Source organism: Haliotis rufescens, unplaced genomic scaffold (genome assembly GCF_023055435.1).
Source record: "Haliotis rufescens isolate VD_foot unplaced genomic scaffold, xgHalRufe1.0.p SCAF_44, whole genome shotgun sequence".
NCBI lineage: Eukaryota > Metazoa > Mollusca > Gastropoda > Lepetellida > Haliotidae > Haliotis > Haliotis rufescens.
In genome coordinates, this window is record NW_025964157.1 from 1,840,153 (window position 1) to 1,860,194 (window position 20,042).

General features: G+C 41.1%; 1 protein-coding gene across 2 annotated transcripts in view; it reads right to left on the reverse strand.

The window, feature by feature from the left end:
• The window catches only part of LOC124136055, an 85,541-nt gene that overhangs the window by 9,170 nt on the left and 56,329 nt on the right, over nucleotides 1-20,042 (reverse strand). For both annotated transcript variants that reach the window (XM_046501823.2, XM_048383116.1), the window contains exon 2: nucleotides 353-485. In XM_046501823.2, the coding sequence (XP_046357779.2) occupies nucleotides 353-485 (133 nt within the window). The remainder of the gene's footprint in view (nucleotides 1-352; nucleotides 486-20,042) is intronic.

Below are 20,042 nucleotides of genomic sequence, written 5' to 3' on the forward strand. Positions count from 1 at the left end.
ACCCAGACCACTTAATTTTAAATTAAATGTTTGTTTCATCCCAAAGCTTCTTTCAATTGTACAAATACGAATCGAACTATAACCCTCGACACATGATCTCATTTGACATGTTGAATCAAATATTCGAGTTATGGTAACTTTAAACTCTTAAAAGATATGCGACCTATCAAAATATTCTCAAACTGACCGCTCTTTTAGCAACGTTTTTGAAAGATTTCATTTACGTCAGCCGATCCTTGCATGAGGTCACGAAGTTATTTGAAACTTCTACTTTCTGTGTAGACAATAGTGTCATGTCACTGTATTTAATGGTCAAGTATCGTATCGTCATGAATAACTATGAAAGGTGTACCTGCAATATTTGGTGAGGGCCTCTTTGTTATTGTTGTTGTTGTTGTTACCAAACTGATTGAGATGCTTGGTGCACATTTGTATTCTGTTCTCAGCGTCGGCGGGACACTCTCCTGACACCATTGTGGACAGGCCTGAAATGACATACCATCGGTAATTGGTGTCTGTGGTAAGGACAGTACATAATAAAACACATCTACACACTGATTAAATTGCATGGCACTCATAGATGGTCATATATCTCAAGATATGTCTCATAGATGGTCATATATCTCAAGATATGTCTCATAGATGGTCATATATCTCAAGAAATGTCTCATAGATGGTCATATATCTCAAGATATGTCTCATAGATGGTCATATATCTCAAGATATGTCTCATAGATGGTCATATATCTCAAGATATGTCTCATAGATGGTCATATATCTCAAGAAATGTCTCAAAGATGGTCATATATCTCAAGATATGTCTCATAGGTGTCATATATCTCAAGATATGTCTCATAGATGGTCATATATCTCAAGATATGTCTCATAGATGGTCATATATCTCAAGAAATGTCTCATAGATGGTCATATATCTCAAGATATGTCTCATAGATGGTCATATATCTCAAGATATGTCTCATAGATGGTCATATATCTCAAGATATGTCTCATAGGTGGTCATATATCTCAAGATATGTCTCAACGATGGTCATATATCTCAAGATATGTCTCATAGATGGTCATATATCTCAAGATATGTCTCATAGATGGTCATATATCTCAAGATATGTCTCATAGATGGTCATATATCTCAAGATATGTCTCATAGATGGTCATATATCTCAAGATATGTCTCATAGATGGTCATATATCTCAAGATATGTCTCATAGATGGTCATATATCTCAAGATATGTCTCATAGATGGTTATATATCTCAAGATATGTCTCATAGATGGTCATATATCTTAAGATATGTCTCATAGATGGTCATATATCTCAAGATATGTCTCATAGATGGTCATATATCTCAAGATATGTCTCATAGATGGTCATATATCTCAAGATATGTCTCATAGATGCTCATATATCTCAAGATATGTCTCATAGATGGTCATATATACAAGTATTAGCACTATTCCAGTAACATAATGGCGGAAAAGGTGTTCGCGAAAAGATGAGCATATCCTACCACTCCAAGGGTACCCACCACAAACACATGCAAAGGCAAGTCAATTGTTCACCCGAAAGAACATGGGAACGTATGGTACAAGTCAAATCATTATTGTCATTGATGAGACAAATTTGGACATGACCACATGTCCAGCATAAACCATTTTGAAAGCTTTACTGAGGCCTTGAATGTTGTAACTTTGATCGAACAACTGAGCAAGAGTCATACACAAGTTGATATAAACCTGATTAAATTCATTTAAGTTGAATTGCGTTGCTTATAAGAGGTGTTGTTTCTTGCGAGAATATTATTTTACTCCATAGTCAGGAATATTTCACCGACACAATGGCGCTCTGTAAATAATCTATAAACCAGTTATTGATAAAATATGCAAAAATTCATAGGGGCGAGCTAATGTCCCTTTGTATTAATAAAGACGTTTCTAATGAGATCTCCCGGTGGTGACATTTCTGGAAAAAACCAGGGTTCGACATTTGTATTATCCAAATCGGCTGCCAATATATCCTCCGTGTGCGATTTTTAAAACCAGCAAAATATTTATTATCTGAAATTATCAAAAAGTGAATGTGAAAAAGCCCCCAAACCATTTCCATAATCATAACTGATCTCTGCAAAAAGCAGAGTCGATTGAACGATTCCGCCTATATCATTAGGATGTATAAATCACTGGCCAACAGGTGGTACCCGCCACAAACACACGCACGGGCAAGTGAACTGTTCACTCGAAAAAAGCCACAGGAACATATGATACAAGTCAACATTGGGAATTGCATGAACTAATGATTGATGTTCAATAACAAAGACTGAGAAAACTTGTATTTGAATGTTGAAACTTGTTGACATGTGCCACTCCTTTGGTGCAGCAGACTAAGTATAACAACGCTAATGGACTGTTCACCTGTTCAAACAACCATAAAAAAACGGGTCACCAGCTAGTCAAGCGTACCTCAGAGGGAAGCACCTGACGCCGTCGACTCGTACATCGACGCCGCTACAGCTGGTCTTTTAGTAACCTTGGTAGACAACGAAGGGCAGATGTCTTTTGATCACCGTGGAAGATTAGGCGTGATCGATGTTGCAGTGGCTAAGTGTCAGAACGCCTACACTCATTCACGAAGGTTGTATATAGATATACCTCTTCCCATTAATGGTTGATACCATATATGTATATGTATTCTGATATTTTAGTCCCGAGTCTTGATTCTACTGAAAGGTGAAGCCTTAGAGCGCGGTACAAAGAGAGCGAAACTTGTGAAGACTACTTGGCGAGCCATATCTCCAGACATGCTCTTAATACTCACTCTTATGACATACATGGTGCCGCATATTTGAATGTGTAGGCTAGCCCTTACTCTGAACAAACAAGAGCGCCCATGGACAAATGTTAATTCCAGAATGTCCCTCCTTGTCGCCATGAAGTACATTGCATAGTGTAAAGTCGGTTCATGTGTCTAACGAATCTACGGCTCTTAGTTGATTATATCATATGTTTGATTTCAATTGAAAATACCGCAAGTTAGCGATATTATATTCCAATAATGCTTAGTCATCACTAAAAGAATTCTTCTACATGGTTTTATAATTTACAATATAATTTGATTTAAACCTTTAAAAAAATAAAAGAATAATAATACACAAGTGCTAATGGGTACCTAAGACATCTTATTTTTGAAAATCAACAAACTTGCATTTTTCGGCAAAAATATACAACAAGGTACATGTAGAAGTCATGCTGGTACGAATTCATTTCTTACCCCAGTCTTCATTAAACCTTTTTATTGTTACACAAAATTATATACACACAGTTTACTTTTTACAAACTGTTCCAGGAATGAGTGATGAATCGATAGATCTAAAACCAAACTCGGTTTATATTCCTTTGTCCCCCGGTTATGTTCTTATTTTAACTTTGCGTACCCTTAAGTTTTCAGAGGTTTGTCTTAACAATATTTTCTGTATGAATACATGTTATGATAAAAGACCTTGACCATTGCTGTCGGCAGTATATTGAATGGATCAGGTTGGTCTTCATGCCGTTTATGTTCAGGGCTTTCCATATATGATGCTGAGGTCTGAGACTGACACCGGAAGGAAAAGGTCCATAGTCAGACTAACGTATTTCGAAAACGCATATGCACTAGCAAACATCCTTTAAGAATTGACCTTCACTTTCCGTGAGTTCATTGGAGTATGAACCTTCAAAGAGTGAAGGCCAAACTGTATGAACGTCGGAGCTTGCAACGACGTTTATACAATGTTTGGCCCTCACTCTATGAAGGTTCATACTCCAATGAACTCACACAAAGTGAAAGTCAATTCTTATAATTTTTCATCACAATTTCTTACCTCAAAGGATGTAGGCCAAGATCTAAACACAATTTCATTTAGTACGTGTGACTTCATGTTTACACTGACAACCATGCAACAACCAGCTACATCGCGGAGTAAAATAGTTCCTCAAAAAAAGAGGTGACATGGGCGTATGGATGCACAACTTGCTCTTCAGAAACATCTTAAGCAGCACATGTGTTCAAATCATATCCTCATTAAATGAGAAAGGTCTGTAGAGAACTACCTCAGTAAGTCAGTCACAATGACAGCGCGTCGTAATACATTTACATCAAGTACAAGACGTCAAAATGGCCGACACGATAAACGTGACGGGAGAGATTTCCGAAGTTGTTAATGAACATGTGGCGGTTACATGTGTTAGTCATCATTGATCAACTGGCCGATCATGGAAAGGTGAATAAAGATGCGTCAAACAAACACTAAGGTAAATTCGTAGATTGCTGGAGACGGTCAGTGTCAGCCAAGACACGAATCGAGTCGATACTACGATAGTTTAGATGTGCATTTCTTCGTTTGTTCATTAGGATAGGCCGTAGCGAGGATATTCGTGAACAATCATGAAGTCACGCTCTCTGACATTTCTCAATGTATACTGAAACGCTGAGACCAAGACTAAAGGACCTAAATGATCAGAAAGAACGCTTATGTATGTTTTTGTGCTAGGGAATTCCCAGGGGTTGCCCCAGGAATGTGGAAGTAGTCCGTCAGTGTTTACGCCATTTCAAGAACACGGTCTCGTGAAAAACGTATGAATGTCAAATTGTGTCGTTCATACACTTATGAACGTCAATTTCGCGGTCATCTGACCGACCTCTCGTCTAATGGAAATGCCGTATATCGCGTAAACTTCAAATTAAAAAATTATTACAAAATGACTGCCTGTCTTAGGCGTGTACCACTTTGATAAAAAAAAAAACAGGCATGGTGCTGACAAACCAGAATCGTAGTAATGGCAAATTTGGGAACCCACGATCACTGAATTCTGGAAGGGTGGGACACAACGACTGGGCTACATGAGCAATCCTGTGTAAAAGTGTTGTTTATATGTCTTAATAGAATTAGTTGAGTTCTTTGATCACGTTTACAACATTCAAGTACAGCTTTCAAAAAGGTTTATGGTAGACATTAAGAGGACTTTTTTTAAAGTTAAGGCATATGTGACAAGAATGTTGTCCGATGCAATTCCCTTATTTTACTTGTACCATATGTTCCCGTGTTTTGACAGGTGAGCAATTGACTTGCCTTTGCATGTGTTTGTAACAGATTCCATCCGTGGGGCAGCATACGCTTACACTTGGTATCATTACTGTTTGCCAGTGATTCATAAACAAATGATTATGATTATGATTATGAATCGTACAATCGACTCTGCTTTTAGCAGATATGTCTCATGAATAATGACAGGGTTTTCTCGCTTTTAATTAAATTAAGGGTAGAATTGCCATATAATCCAGACATTGAGCAAAGATATCATTGTTTTAATGCACGAAGTTAGGGAATAACCCACAGGCGTCACGTCGTAAGGATATGCTACATAGGGGAGAACACATGTGCCTCAGTGGATGCACAACGGACGGTTCCTACTTAGTGTTACTGTTCCTCTCTGCCGGATGCAAAACATTGTTACTGTTTATCCATTAGGCTAATGATACTGTCAGCAAACAGCGGGCGCTGGCGGTAGATCGTGACTTGCTCATCCTCAGAAAATGGTTTTGTTTCAAAAAAATATTTTGGTCTCAGCTGTTATAAGATAAATGTTGACTGGAAATGCTGGCTGTTTTGTGAAAAAGGGAAGCTGTCCCCACCAAAACGAGTTCGGATCCTTTTTTAAGGGAAAGCAATACAGTTTGTGATTATCTGTAAATCAGTCTCCTAGGAGAATGTGTGTAGTGACTGTCCGTGACAAGCTACGTGTAGGGACTGTCTACGACAAGCTACGTGTAGTGTCTGTCTATTACAAGGTACGTGTAGGGACTGTCTACGACAAGCTATGTGTAGTGACTGTCTATTACAAGGTACGTGTAGGGACTGTCTATGACAAGGTACGTGTAGGGACTGTCTATTACAAGGTACGTGTAGGGACTGTCTATGACAAGGTACGTGTAGGGACTGTCTATTACAAGGTACATGTAGGGACTGTCTATGACAAGCTACGTGTAGGGACTGTCTATGACAAACTACGTGTAGGGACTGTCTATGACAAGGTACGTGTAGGGACTGTCTATGACAAGGTACGTGTAGGGACTGTCTATACCAAGCTACGTGTTGGGACTGTCTATACTAAGCTACGTGTAGGGACTGTCTATGACAAGGTACGTGTAGGGACTGTCTATACCAAGCTACGTGTTGGGACTGTTTATACCAAGCTACGTGTAGGGACTGTCTATACCAAGCTACGTGTAGGGACTGTCTACGACAAACTACGTGTAGGGACTGTCTATGACAAGGTACGTGTAGTGTCTGTCTATTACAAGGTACGTGTAGGGACTGTCTTGGACAAGGTACGTGTGGTGACTGTCTATGACAAGCTACGTGTAGTGTCTGTCTATGACAAGCTACGTGTAGGGACTGTCTATTACAAGGTACGTGTAGGGACTGTCTATGACAAGGTACGTGTAGGGACTGTGTATGACAAGGTACGTGTAGGGACTGTCCGTGACAAGGTACGTGTAGGGACTGTCTATGACAAGGTACGTGTAGGGACTGTCTTGGACAAGGTACGTGTAGGGACTGTCTATGACAAGGTACGTGTAGGGACTGTCCGTGACAAGCTACGTGTAGGGACTGTCTATGACAAGGTACGTGTAGGGACTGTCTATGACAAGGTACGTGTAGGGACTGTCTATGACAAGGTACGTGTAGGGACTGTCTATGACAAGGTACGGGTGGTGACTGTCTATGACAAGGTACGTGTAGGGACTGTCTATGACAAGGTACGTGTAGGGACTGTCCGTGACAAGGTACGTGTAGGGACTGTCTATGACAAGCTACGTGTAGGGACTGTCTATGACAAGGTACGTGTAGGGACTGTCTATGACAAGTTACGTGTAGGGACTGTCTACGACAAGGTACGTGTAGGGACTGTCTATGACAAGCTACGAGTAGGGACTGTCTTGGACAAGGTACGTGTAGGGACTGTCTATGACAAGGTACGTGTAGGGACTGTCTATGGCAAGGTACGTGTAGGGACTGTCTATGACAAGGTACGTGTAGGGACTGTCTATGACAAGGTACGTGTGGTGACTGTCTATGGCAAGGTACGTGTAGGGACTTTCTTTGACAAGCTGCGTATGTGGACTGTCTATGACAAGGTACGTGTGGTGACTGTCTATGGCAAGGTACGTGTAGGGACTTTCTTTGACAAGCTGCGTATGTGGACTGTCTATGACAAGGTACGTGTAGGGACTGTCTATGGCAAGGTACGTGTAGGGACTGTCTATGACAAGCTACGTGTAGGGACTGTCTATGATAAGCTGCGTCTACTGACTGTCTATGACAATCTGCATGTACGGACAGTTTATGACAAGCTACGTCTACTGACTGTCTATGACAAGCTGCCTGTACGGACAGTTTATGCTGCCTCATGTACGAATTGTCCACGCGCAGCTTTGTGGACTGAGAGTCGACATCATGCATTAGGAACATCTTTGGAGATATCGAGATGGAGATAGTGTTCCTATTTGTGCTTTAGACTTTACTTTCCAGTTGCCTACAGAGAGTTCAGGGCAGTATACGTCCAATTACGAGCAACATTTGGCTGTCTACAAAAAGTTGAAGGCAGTGTACGTCTAATTAGGAGCAAACATCGGCTGTCTACAAAGAACTCAAGGCAGCGTACGTCCAATTAGGAGCGGAACAGACCGTCTATACTTACTTCAGAGCAGAGTACGCCCATTTAGAAGCAGAAACCGAATGTCTAAAACGACTTCTGGGCAGGGTACGGAGGTGAGGCGCAGTTATAACCGGTTGCTTTTTGATACGAACAGTCTACTCATGGACCGGGCATTCGTCAGAACAACTAGGAAACGCCGCGAGTAACAACGACCAGTATACGACAGTTCCTGTCAGTTTAGAGCTACGAGGTCCTGTGAGAAGTTACGAGGAACTGATAATTAGACCAACGGTTGTTTCGCTCTCACTCACCAAGGCATTCCATCAGAAAACCGATAGTGTTGACGAAGAAGAAAAGTACTGGGGACTTTTATAGACTACACTATAGCACTCTAGAGATATAATCTCTACATGCTTCATTCGTTGTATGAATACTATATTAACTGTGGCTCCCGAGGACTACCAAACTGTGTCAGCTAATTTCCGGCCAAGGCAATAGGCTTGGGCATCCGCAAGGTATTATTCATATATATTATCATCCTCGCTTTGTGCAGTTGGCTTAAATAAAAGCGGCTGAACCCTTTCCATATTCATGAGAAATGCCTGCTAAAAGCAAAGTCGATTTACGATTCCGGCCACATCATGAGCAACGGGATCGGGTGGTCAGCCTCGCTGACTTTGTGGATGCATACCATCGTATTCCTTCATCGTAAGACCGCCTCCGTGGTATAGTGGTAGAGCGTCCGCCCGGAGAGCGGAAGGTCCGGGGTTCGATCCCCGGCCGCGTCATACCAAAAGACGTTAAAAGATGGTACTTGTTCTTACCCTGTCTGGCGCTCGGCATTAAGGGGCTAAAACAAGGACTGGTCGGCTCGGAGTCAGTATACTTTGTCTGAGTGGGGTATTCATGTTAAACTGCGGCATGGTATCTCAGTGGGCTAGCACTATAAATCGGCATCAGTCCGGACTAGTACAAGCAGCCACACAAACACACACACGTACATGCACGTCGCCATATAATCTTGGATGCGACGTTAAACCCAATTTCACCTCACCTCACCTATATTGTAGATCAATGTTCATAATGTCATATTTACAGACCGTCGTCATTTTACTGGCATATTGCTGAGTACGGAGTTAAACAACAAACAAAGTATCTGAACGCAATATCTGATCATAATGACATTTCACATCATGCATGCACAGCATGTGATGCACGTGCACACAGAAGCCAAAGTGTGTGCGCCTATAGGGGAAATCACAATCACTGATGCAATTAAGCTAAGCACACGCTTACAAATGCCTCCGAGACAGTATCTCACTGGACAGACAAAATGGCGAGGGGGCCTCAATATCCGAGGTTGCCCGAATGTTTGGTTGATCAAAAAATGGAATTTATCAACTGTGTGTGCCCTCAAACGGATGGGGTTGCATTGAGACATGGGCGTGGCAGGTCTAAAAACACGACACCAAGAAAAGAATTAGATTAATTCCGTCACGCAATAGATTCAAATCTGCGCCTTTTATCAATAGAGAGTACAACAACCTACGCGGACTTGACATTGCCTATTGCCAATCAATCCAAATCATGTATATCTTTTAAGATATCCTGTTTCCATGTTGTGTCATATACTATTTGTAGATCGAAAAAGATAGACACTACTTGCGACATATGTTCCTGTGTTTTATTCTGAACGATTGACTTTCTTTTGCATGTGTTTGTGACGGATGCCACAGGTACAGCAGGATAGGCTGGTATCATGACTATCATTTGATAGTAAATCTTACACACATGCTCATGATATAGTCGGAATCGTAACTTGACACTGCTTTTGGCAGAGCTTTCTGATGAATATGGAAAGCATTTTGTCGCTTTGACTTCACATAAACATAATGGTCAGTAGTACTGCGGTTTTTACGAAAACCACATTGAACGCTAGATATTTATTCATTTGATTCCAAGTACCATGTCAATCTATTGTTCCATGGTTTTGCAAATGCAACTGGTCCATAAATTGGTCCATAATTTGAGGGATGGGTATGGGAACAACTATGGTGAGTGAGTGAGTTTGATTTTACGCCGCTTTTAGCATTATTCAAGCAATATCACGGCGGGTGACACCAGAAATGGGCTACACACAACTATGGCATTACACAATGAAGAAGGAAATATCATCATATAATAGCAGAAGGGTTTCTATGGTATGGTAAATGTTTCAGGAGTTGATGATGTATGTTATCAGCTCATGTAGCGGTATAATGAGCTCCAGGGCCCACTTGCACAAAGCGATCTTAGCGCTAAGATGATCTTAACTCCCATACTTTAACATAGGCTTACAATAGTCGTAGCGCTAAGATCGCTTTGTGCAAGTGGGCCCAGGAGGGTAGTTTGAAGCTCACGAATGGAAAAGTTTTAGTGTAGTTTTCCCCATTATCTGTTTTAAAATTAGTGTTTTCTTTTGCTGCTAATTTTGAAATGTAGGTACATAATTAGTCGAGGAAGAATGTTTTGCCGAAGTTTCACCCAGTTTATTAGCAATATCTGAGCTATTAGTTAGCAATTCATCCCAATTATCAAGATGACGGAGGCTGAATCTAGAACTCTTACTTTTGATCTTTTGGATCATGTTCCATACGTGAATTTATTTTTGAAACATAATTTTGCTAAGATAGGATTTTAATTTGTTTAACTGTGAGTCAGGAACATCAATAAACAGATGATGTTTTAACTTGTTTGATGAAGTAGATCAAATTATACTTGTGTGGTATTATTTGTTATTTAACGCCGCACTCACCAATATTCCAGCTATGTGTCGGCGGTCTGCAAAAAACCGAGTCTGGACTAGACAATCCAGTGATTGACATCATGAGCAACGGTCCACGCAATTGGGATACATTGCATCAACCAAGTCAGCGAGTCTGACCACCCGATCCCGTAAATTGCCTCTTACGACAAGAATAGTCGCTTTTTACAGCAAGCATGGGTTGCTGAAGCCTTATTCTACCCCGGATCTTCACGGGTCGACAGTATGCCCGCAACCATCAGGCTGCTCTACATTGTCTCGTCGCAGTTAACAGTCCCTTTATCTACACAATAAGCAACACCGACTCAACACGGGTCGAAGTAGATCAAAGTACGGCCAGTTGGCGTTAGTAAAGTTCCATCTAATTTGGCAAGACTTCACATCAAATCAGCAGATTACTTAAGCACTGAGCAGACATCGATGCCGTCTTCACTGGCTCCCCATCCCCCAGGGCCATCCTCCAAGATAATAGCCGTAATCTCCCCCAACAAGTAACCTCCAAAAGGAGTCATCTATAAGAATAACTGTGCCTGTGGTGACATTGGCGAAACCTCCTGCACAGTAGACAAATCCAAGTCCCCCCTACCAATCATCAGGACTTCACGAAAACCAGAAACCATAGAAATACGCCGTCACAAACCTTTGATTAACAGAGATCAAGGGTATTACATCCTGTCTGCCTATTGAGATCTAATCAAGCAACATACTTTTTAATTAGTATCCAATGAGCTTGTTAATTCAAACACCTTTTTTAATTCATACTATTGTTAATCTGCTTCCTATCACTACGCATCATGCATATATACCACTCTTCGCATGGTTGTAGTCACTCCAGCTTGATAAGAATAAGTGTAAGAATCTAACGCCGCACTCAGCAATATTCCAGCTATAGGACGGCGGTCTCTAAATAATCGAGCCTGGACAAGACAATCAAGTGATTTTCATGCATCGATCTACGCAGTTGAGATTCAATGACATGCATCAACCAAGTCAGCGAGCCTGACCACCCGATTCCATTAGTCGCCTCTTACGACACAGTCACCTTTCCCGGCAAGCATGGGTATCCATAAAATTTATGAGACATATTGTGTTATTAGAAATCAAATTTTCCAATACTTTCCCCTTATTGCTTGTATGTGCGTAGGGAGTTATGTACATTAAAATCACCAATTATGATGCAGGGCTTGGGAAGCTTGTCATAAAGCGCCTGACGATCAACATGTTGAAGCGAAGAAGACGAAGGAACATGGAGGAAGCACAAGGTGAAAACAATGTGTATGGTAACATGAACAGCAACAGCTTGAAGTGTGGTATACAGCAACTGCTTGAAGTGTGGTATTCAGGGATGGCCATGCTTGAAGAGTGAGTGAGTGAGTTGGGTTTAACGCCGCTTTTAACAGTATTCCAGTTATATCACGGCGTGTCAGCTTAATGTGGGAGGAAAGCCCGAAGTGATGCAGGTCTCAGACGTTTACCACTTCGGTGAAACCCACGAGCACGGGTATGGTGCTGACAAACCTAGAAACAAAATTGGGGCGAACCGGGATTCGAACCCACAATCATAGGTTTCTGGCGTGCCCAAGGATGTTTCCTGAATACATCCAGCTGATGGTTTAAAATGTTGTTTAAGTAACTGTAAATCATTAAGATTATGGCGCAGTTTTCAGTAAGTCCTTTGAATGATATCACCCGAACAGCTCATGAGTCTCAACTGGAGATCTTGAGGGAGAGGAAGGGTCACGTCCCAGGACTGGGTGTGAATGACAGACCCCAATCTTTTGAGGCTCAACTGATTATGAACACCTACAAAGGTTGCAACAGGAGAAGTCACCTCCAAGTGTTGGTGAGATCTGAATTTTCTCTTTTTTTCTTTGACTGATTCATGGGAATCGGCCTGAAATGTTCCTGTTTCGATTCTTCTAGAGTCTGGTTCTGGGTGTTACATTTGATCTGTAAATGGAGTTGAGATGTTCTCTATTTGGGTGGCATCAGTAGATATGGTTGGGTGGTCTTGAGATACCAGAATGGTGTCATCAAGGGTAAGTTGATCATTCTTAACCAAGAGATAGAAGTGTGGTATTGTACAGCGACCTTAGTTTCTTTAATTTTGCCATTGGAAGTGGGAAAGAGACGCCAAGCGGTTTACTTTATTGGGTGTCTAGTGTACGGTATGTTATTAGTATGCTTGATTTTCGATGTTTTGTTTCCCAATAAAAAAGGACAAGATTTTATAATTGTCGTCGCAGTTGGCACATGTGATCACTTCTGCACTCAGGTTTTGTTCCCATGATAAGTTCTCACACGTGTAACATCGCGGTGGATTTGGGACATAAACCTCGATTCTGATGTTAAAGTAACCAGATTTTGTGGACTTTGGAAAAGTTGTTTGAGAAAAAGTGATAGGGTAAGTTTGGGTCTGATGTTTCCATCTTCCGGTTTCCTGGTAAACCGCTTCATTGCGGTGACACCTTTTTTTTTAATTCAGCTGCTATCTCTTTTTCAGTCATGTCAGACAGACAGCGAAACCGATAACGAATGATGCCTCTACTTGAATGTAGTGTCTTGTGCAGAGATATATCAACCTGGGTGTTTCAAACTGCTGAAGGCCAAGCATATTGACAGATTGCTGTATCCACAAGGATTGATCAGCCATAGCACTTTCAATGTCCTTTGATATCTCAAACAGGTTAAGTTCTGGAGGACTTTCATCCATAGATGAAATGACCAATGTGAACTATTCCTCAGATATTTTTTCATCGGATGAGGGCGAAAGGTGTCTTTATTGTTAGCTTTTGATGAAGCAGTGCGTGCTAGGAGCCATAGTGTAATGATATATACTAAACAACAAAGGTTCCTGTGACATTGAATAAGATTTAATGCAAAGTTATGTTTTTTACCAAATCTGAAACAATTTCGGTTTGCAACAGATAAAAGACTCCTGTAAGTGATCAAATGGTTTATACTGACTTCAGAAAATGCGTGATTTCATAAAAAACATGAACATGCAAAAATGTCAATTTACAAATCAATATTCGTAAAAGGCGACTCACGGGATCGGGTGGTCAGGCTCGCTTGGATTTGGTCGATGCATGTCATCGATCCCAACTGCGTGGATCGATGCTCATGATGTCAATCACTGAATTATCTGGTCTTGACTTGATTATTTACAGACCGCCGTCATATAACTTGAATATTGATATCATGAGCATCGATCCACGCAATTGGGATGCGATGACATGCATCAACCAAGTCAGCGATCCTGACCACCCGATCCCGTAAGTCGCCTTTTACGACAAGCGTAGTCGCCTTTTACGGCAAGCATGGATGGCTGAAGACCTATTTTACCCCGGAATCTTCACGAGTCTTTTAGTAGAGATTTCTTATGATTATGAAAATGCTTTTTATCGCTTTTATTTAAATCTTACCCGTCCACTTCGTGGCAGCATCCAAGCCAACATGAGCAGCTATGATAGGCTCCCCCATTGCTGGTTTGCACGGAAACGTTTATCAAGGAGACTGATGAGCCCTTTACAATTCACCCATCATCCAATATGTCAATTACATAGCCATGCTTCCTGGATCTCTGAAAACGTAATCGTGAAACACGAGCTCTGATAAAGGAGAGGTTTAGCTATTTTATGTTTACTTTTTGTGTTATGGTAGTTGGTCTGATCTTAATTGGATTCACATCAGAAACAATAATCGCGGAATTCATTGGAAAACGTTTCAGTCCTATAAAGGATAACGATCTATTATAACATTGTGTGACGATGCAAAATGATTTTTATTCAAAATAACCTCAAGTGGTTAAAATGATAAAGAAGTGGATGCAGATTAAGAATACAAGGTGAGTTGAAATGGGGTTTATCGTCGCGTCCGAGATTATTGGACGTGTGTGTGTGGCTGCTTGTACTGGTCCGGACTGATGCTAGCTTTGGTATCTAGCCCACGGAGACACCATGCCACAGTTTAACATGAGTGAGTGAGTGAGTGAGTTGGGTTTAACGCCGCTTTTAACAGAATTCCAGTTATATCACGGCGTGTCAGCTTAATGTGGGAGGAAAGCTCGAAGTGATGCAGGTCTTAGACGTTTACCACTTCGGTGAAACCCACGAGCACGGGTATGGTGCTGAAAAACCTAGAAACAAAATCGGGGCGAACCGGGATTCGAACCCACAATCATAGATTTCTGGCGTGCCCAAGGGACGCAACTCTGCACAGCGAATCGCGGCGCCTTAGACGACTGGGCCACAGTTTAACATGAATACCCCACTCAGACACAGTATACACTCGCCGACCAGTCCTTGTCTTAGCCCAATAACGCCGAGCGCCAGACAGGGCAACAACAAGAACCATCTTTTAACGTCTTTAGGTATTAGGTGGCCGGGGATCAACCCCAGACCTCCCGCTCTCAGCGCGGACGCTCTACCACTGGACCACCGAGGAGGTAATTCCTTACAAGGAAATATTTTAAAGATATATAATAAAAAGATGCATATGCTAGGTCTCATTAGAGAAGGTCTAGGTAGTAACCATTGAATTTTCTGAAGTATCATGATCGACAGCTACATTGAGGTGTGTTTAACATTTTGAAAGTACATTTAGGCCTCTCCAAAACGACTTGAAAAACAACTTAAACGTTATAGCTAAGATTAATTGTCCTTCTCAGTTTTGTGGAACACATAAATCTTTGTTGCAATTAGCAAATTTGTTGAAACTTGGACAACACATTGCTCCAAGAAATGTCTCGAAGCATTTCTAATGATACAAATAGCAAAACATTCTCATTTGTGAAAGGGATAATGGCAATTCATTTTGAGTGGATATCTCGAGTATCAAGAACAAATCTAACCATGCTAATGTTGAAGTCATACAAATAACAGACTTGAGGGAATCAAATCAACGCCATATCACTGTAGCTCACCTTTCATTGTTGAAACACCTGTCGTGGTATGGTATATAGCATTTTCTCCACATATTATATTGATCAATAAGGTGAGGTGCCGTGTGTGTGTGGCTGCTTGTAGTGGTCCGGACTGATGCCAATATATAGTGCTAGCATACTGAGATACCATCCCACAATTTTAACAAAAATACCCCACTCAGACACAGAACACTGACTCCAAGCCGACCAGTCTTTGTTTTAAACCTGAGCGCCAGACAGGGCAACAACAAGTATCATCTTTGAACGTCTTTTGGTATGACGCGTTCGGGGATCGAACCCCGGACCTTCCGCTCTTCGGGCGGACGCTCTTCCACTAGACCACGGATAACGTTTCATGAATTGATATAATAATTATATAATATAATAAGGCCTTAGGGTTAAGATGATTTTGGATAGGATATTTTTTTCCTCAACTTGAACAACATTAAAAAAGCGACTATGCTAGTCGTAATAAGCGACTAACGGGATCGGGTGGTCAGGCTCACTGACTTGGTTGATGCATGTCATCGTATCCCAGTTGCGTGGATCGATGCTCATGTCAATTACCGGATTGTCTGGTCCAGACTCGATTATTTACAGACCGCCGTCATATAGCTGTACTATTGCTGAGTGCGGCGTTAAACAAACAAACAATTGAACAGGGGTATTTGTGTGGACAGCAACAGTGTATTAATGTCGTGAAACCTTCATATTGAGTCATGACAGATATTTCCTTTAAACCTATATGACATTTTTATGTAGTTTGATCAAGCTTGTACTTTTCAACAGTCGAAAGGTTAACGAAAGTATAAATGCTAATTGCCAGTCACATTTACACTCGTATTATATTTGAAAGGGCATTTTCAAAGCTGTACCAACCTCTTTAATTTTGTCTGGTTTGTTCTTTGCCAAAAAAGATCTCATTATTCACCTTCACTTGGGCACCAGTTGTGCTCCCTCCCTGCCGATCTGTTTTTTTAAGCAAATGAATTGCAATCAAAACACGGGAATCTGGCCAAGACCTTTAACTTCAGGTATATCAATGATATGACATCATTCAATAATTGTTACATAGCCAATTCCCTTCCAGTGGATTTCCTACTTGAACTTTTTGGCAGATACTTGAGACTGATTATTATCTGACTTGTTTCCCTTTAGCACTATCCCAGGAGCTCCAGTCTTTGGTGCCTACATGGCAAAGATTGTGAGAAAAAAATCGATCATGATCTTTCTTCGCAATATCGTACGACTCATGCTCAAAAGCTGTATGATGCTGGTTGCAAAATTCAAGGCCTAAGTGAAGCTTTCAAACGTTTTATGATAGACACGTGGGGGACAGTTCAAAATTGTACGCATCAGTGACAAAAATGATGTCCGATGCAATTCCATATTTTGACTTGTACTTGTTCCCCGGATATTTATTCATGTAAACAATTGACTTTCCTAATCATGTGTTTGTGATGGGTGCCATCAGTGGAGCAGGATACGGTCACCATTTCGCGACCACCTGTTATCATATCTACTTCATATTTTTTCATTTGCTCAGAATAAAGTTGGAATCGTACAATCCACTCAGCCGATAGCAATGATTTGTTATGACTATGGAAAAAGGTTGGTTGGTTGGTTGTTTTACGCCGCACTCAGCAATATTCCAGCTTTATGACGGCGGTCTGTAAATAATCGAGTCTGGACCAGACAATCCAGTGATTGATATCATGAGCATCGATCCACGCAATTGGGATCGATGACATGCATCGACCAAGTCAGCGAGCCTGACCACCCGATCCCGTTAGTCGCCTTTTACGACAAGCAGAGTCACCTTTTACGTCAAGCATGGGTTGCTGAAGACCCCGGATTCTTCACGGGTCTCCAAAACTTGGTAGAAGGACCATGTACCTCAACATTTGTGAAAGGTAAACAGCAAGGGTTGGATCTGCTGGAAGCGAGCCTGACCACCCAATCCCGTTAGTCGCCTTTTACGACAAGCATAGTCACCTTTTACGGCAAGTATGGGTTGCTGAATTCAACCTATTCTACCCCGGAATCTTCACGGGTTTAAGGGATTTGTCGTTTTTCTTAATAAGGATGCAGCGGCAGGTCCCATATTAAAGGACCGTGAAGAATAGGTCTTCAGCAACCAATGCTTGCCGTAAAACGTGACTATGCTTGTCGTAAAAGACGACTAACGGGATCAGGTGGTCAGGCTCGCTGACTTGGTTGAAGCATGTCATCGATCCCAATTGCGTGGATCGATGCTCCTGAAAAACAATCACTGGATTGTCTGGTCCAGACTCGATTATTTACAGACCGCCGTCATATAGCTGGAATATTGCTGAGTGCGGCGTAAAACAACCAACCAATCAACCCATATTAAAGACTCATCAACCAACCAACCCATGTCATTGGCCCTGAATGATTCTCGAGCTGTCAGTTCCCTGTCCGTACTCGCGCATTTCACCATAGTGGTAAACATCTAAGGCCTACATCACTTGGAGTTTCGCCCAATGTGCGACAAAACCCTTAATATTATTACTGAAAAAACGTTTAAAGCGGTGTAAAAAGCGAACTAAGTTTGAGAGTAGATATTGCAATTACGACATTTTCACTTTAATCCAACAAGCATTGGCGACATGTATGACAACGACGTCGAATGACATTAATGCATTCTTATAGATGGCTATTTTGACAAGTGTCTCTATTAGATTGCGCACCATGTGTTACTCAAGAGCAGCGGTTTGAAAGACTACGAAAACAACATGACAGAAGAAAGCATTTCCTTTCCGCCTTTTCGATTGAATCAATCGGCCTTGTATGTCGTCTTACACTCAACGCTACCCCGTTGTTTGAAGACTGTAATTGTTTTTAAACGTATGGGCACTAACGGATGTAGTTCCAGACAAATTGTCCCCTTTCTTTCAGCGCATTGATTTGTGTACCATCCATGAGAGGCTGAATTGTTTTAGCGTCCGCAATATGTTCAGAATGACTCTTGTCAAGTTAAGCGATGTTTAAAGTGAAGTGCATTAGATCAAAGCACTGAGTTACACAAGTGGGGTATGTAGTTGACTTCATCCATGATGACAAGATGCAGTGAATGTTTTGGTATAACAAGGACGGGTTGCTTCCCACGGAAAGATTGAAGTAAAATATTTGGGTTTCCAGTTTCAAATAACCACATTGTCAAATTGTTCTTAAATGAAACCACCAGTAAGTGAATGTAAAACACTCTTTGGTTCATTCAATAATTTTATATTGTTGTGGTCAATACACCTGTATTGGTGTGGTCTAGTGCATGTTTTGTTTGTTCGTTGATTAACGCCGCACAATTCCAGCTAAATGACGGCGGTCTGTATAATAATCGAATCTGGACCAGACCATCCATTGATTGACATCATGAGCATCGATCCACGCAATTGGGATGCGATGACATGCATCAACCAAGTAAGCGAGGCTGACCACCTGATCCCGTTAGTCGCCTCTTACCACAAGCATGGTTTGCTGAAGACCTCTTCTATCCCGGATCTTCACGGGTCTCCATTGACACGATACCACATAAACTGATTTCGTTGAAATTAAAAAGATAAGTTATTTTTTAAATACGTTTGCTGTGTACAAGTACGGAGATTCCCATTTTCATAGTAAAGAAAATAGTAAAAGTAAAATATGTGTTTGTTTTTTGTTTGTTGGGTTGCTGAAGATCTATTTCTATTTCTTTCAAAACTCAATACAATGTGTGTTTGGGTACTTTAAATTGTGTAGAATGTTGAATTGTTAACTTAAATTATCATAATACTAAATGCACTCTTTCCAAAACGTGTTTTGTATCGGTCGTTTAACGGAGGCAATGTAAACTTTCATGTACAGCAAATGTACATGGCGCACGTACACTTTGTACATCTCAACCTTAACAATTAGCATTCCCCTTATAGAAAAGCATGACTATTTAAGCATTTCAACAATACTACACTATGTGCAGTTGTAGGTAAAAACCTTAATAACTGTCGAACGGACATGGCAAAATATATTCCTATCGAAGAATAACAACTGATACACCACTAAACTTTAACTGTTGACACAACAGACGATATCGAAAACCTATTCGCTGAATATCAACCGGAATGGAAATACAGTAAACTACGGTTATAACGAAATCGAAGGGACAATTAATTTTAGTTCCGTATAACCGTAGTTCGTTATAAGCATATATACAGCATATATACAACAAATGGCCGGGACTTTAAAAAAAGTTCGTCATATCGGTCAGTTCGTTATAAGCGTGTTCATTATAACCGTAGTTTACTGTAATCACAGGAACACGCTCATCACTGTCACGTCTTCGTAAAGGCTCAGAAATTAAAGATACCTCAAGCTCTCTGGCTCTTACACCTACATTATTTGGTGTGTACGACAGGTTGTGACTGCGAGAGCGCGACAATGTCCTTTACAGTATTCCATAGGTAATATCTCCATGTGGCCGTGCACGTATCTCACACCAATACAGTCATCGTTGATACTTCAATACGTTCCTTCATCACTCGTGACTACATGCAGCTTAACAGTATGGACACTATGTTTAACCAACGAAGTCAGAGAGTGTTC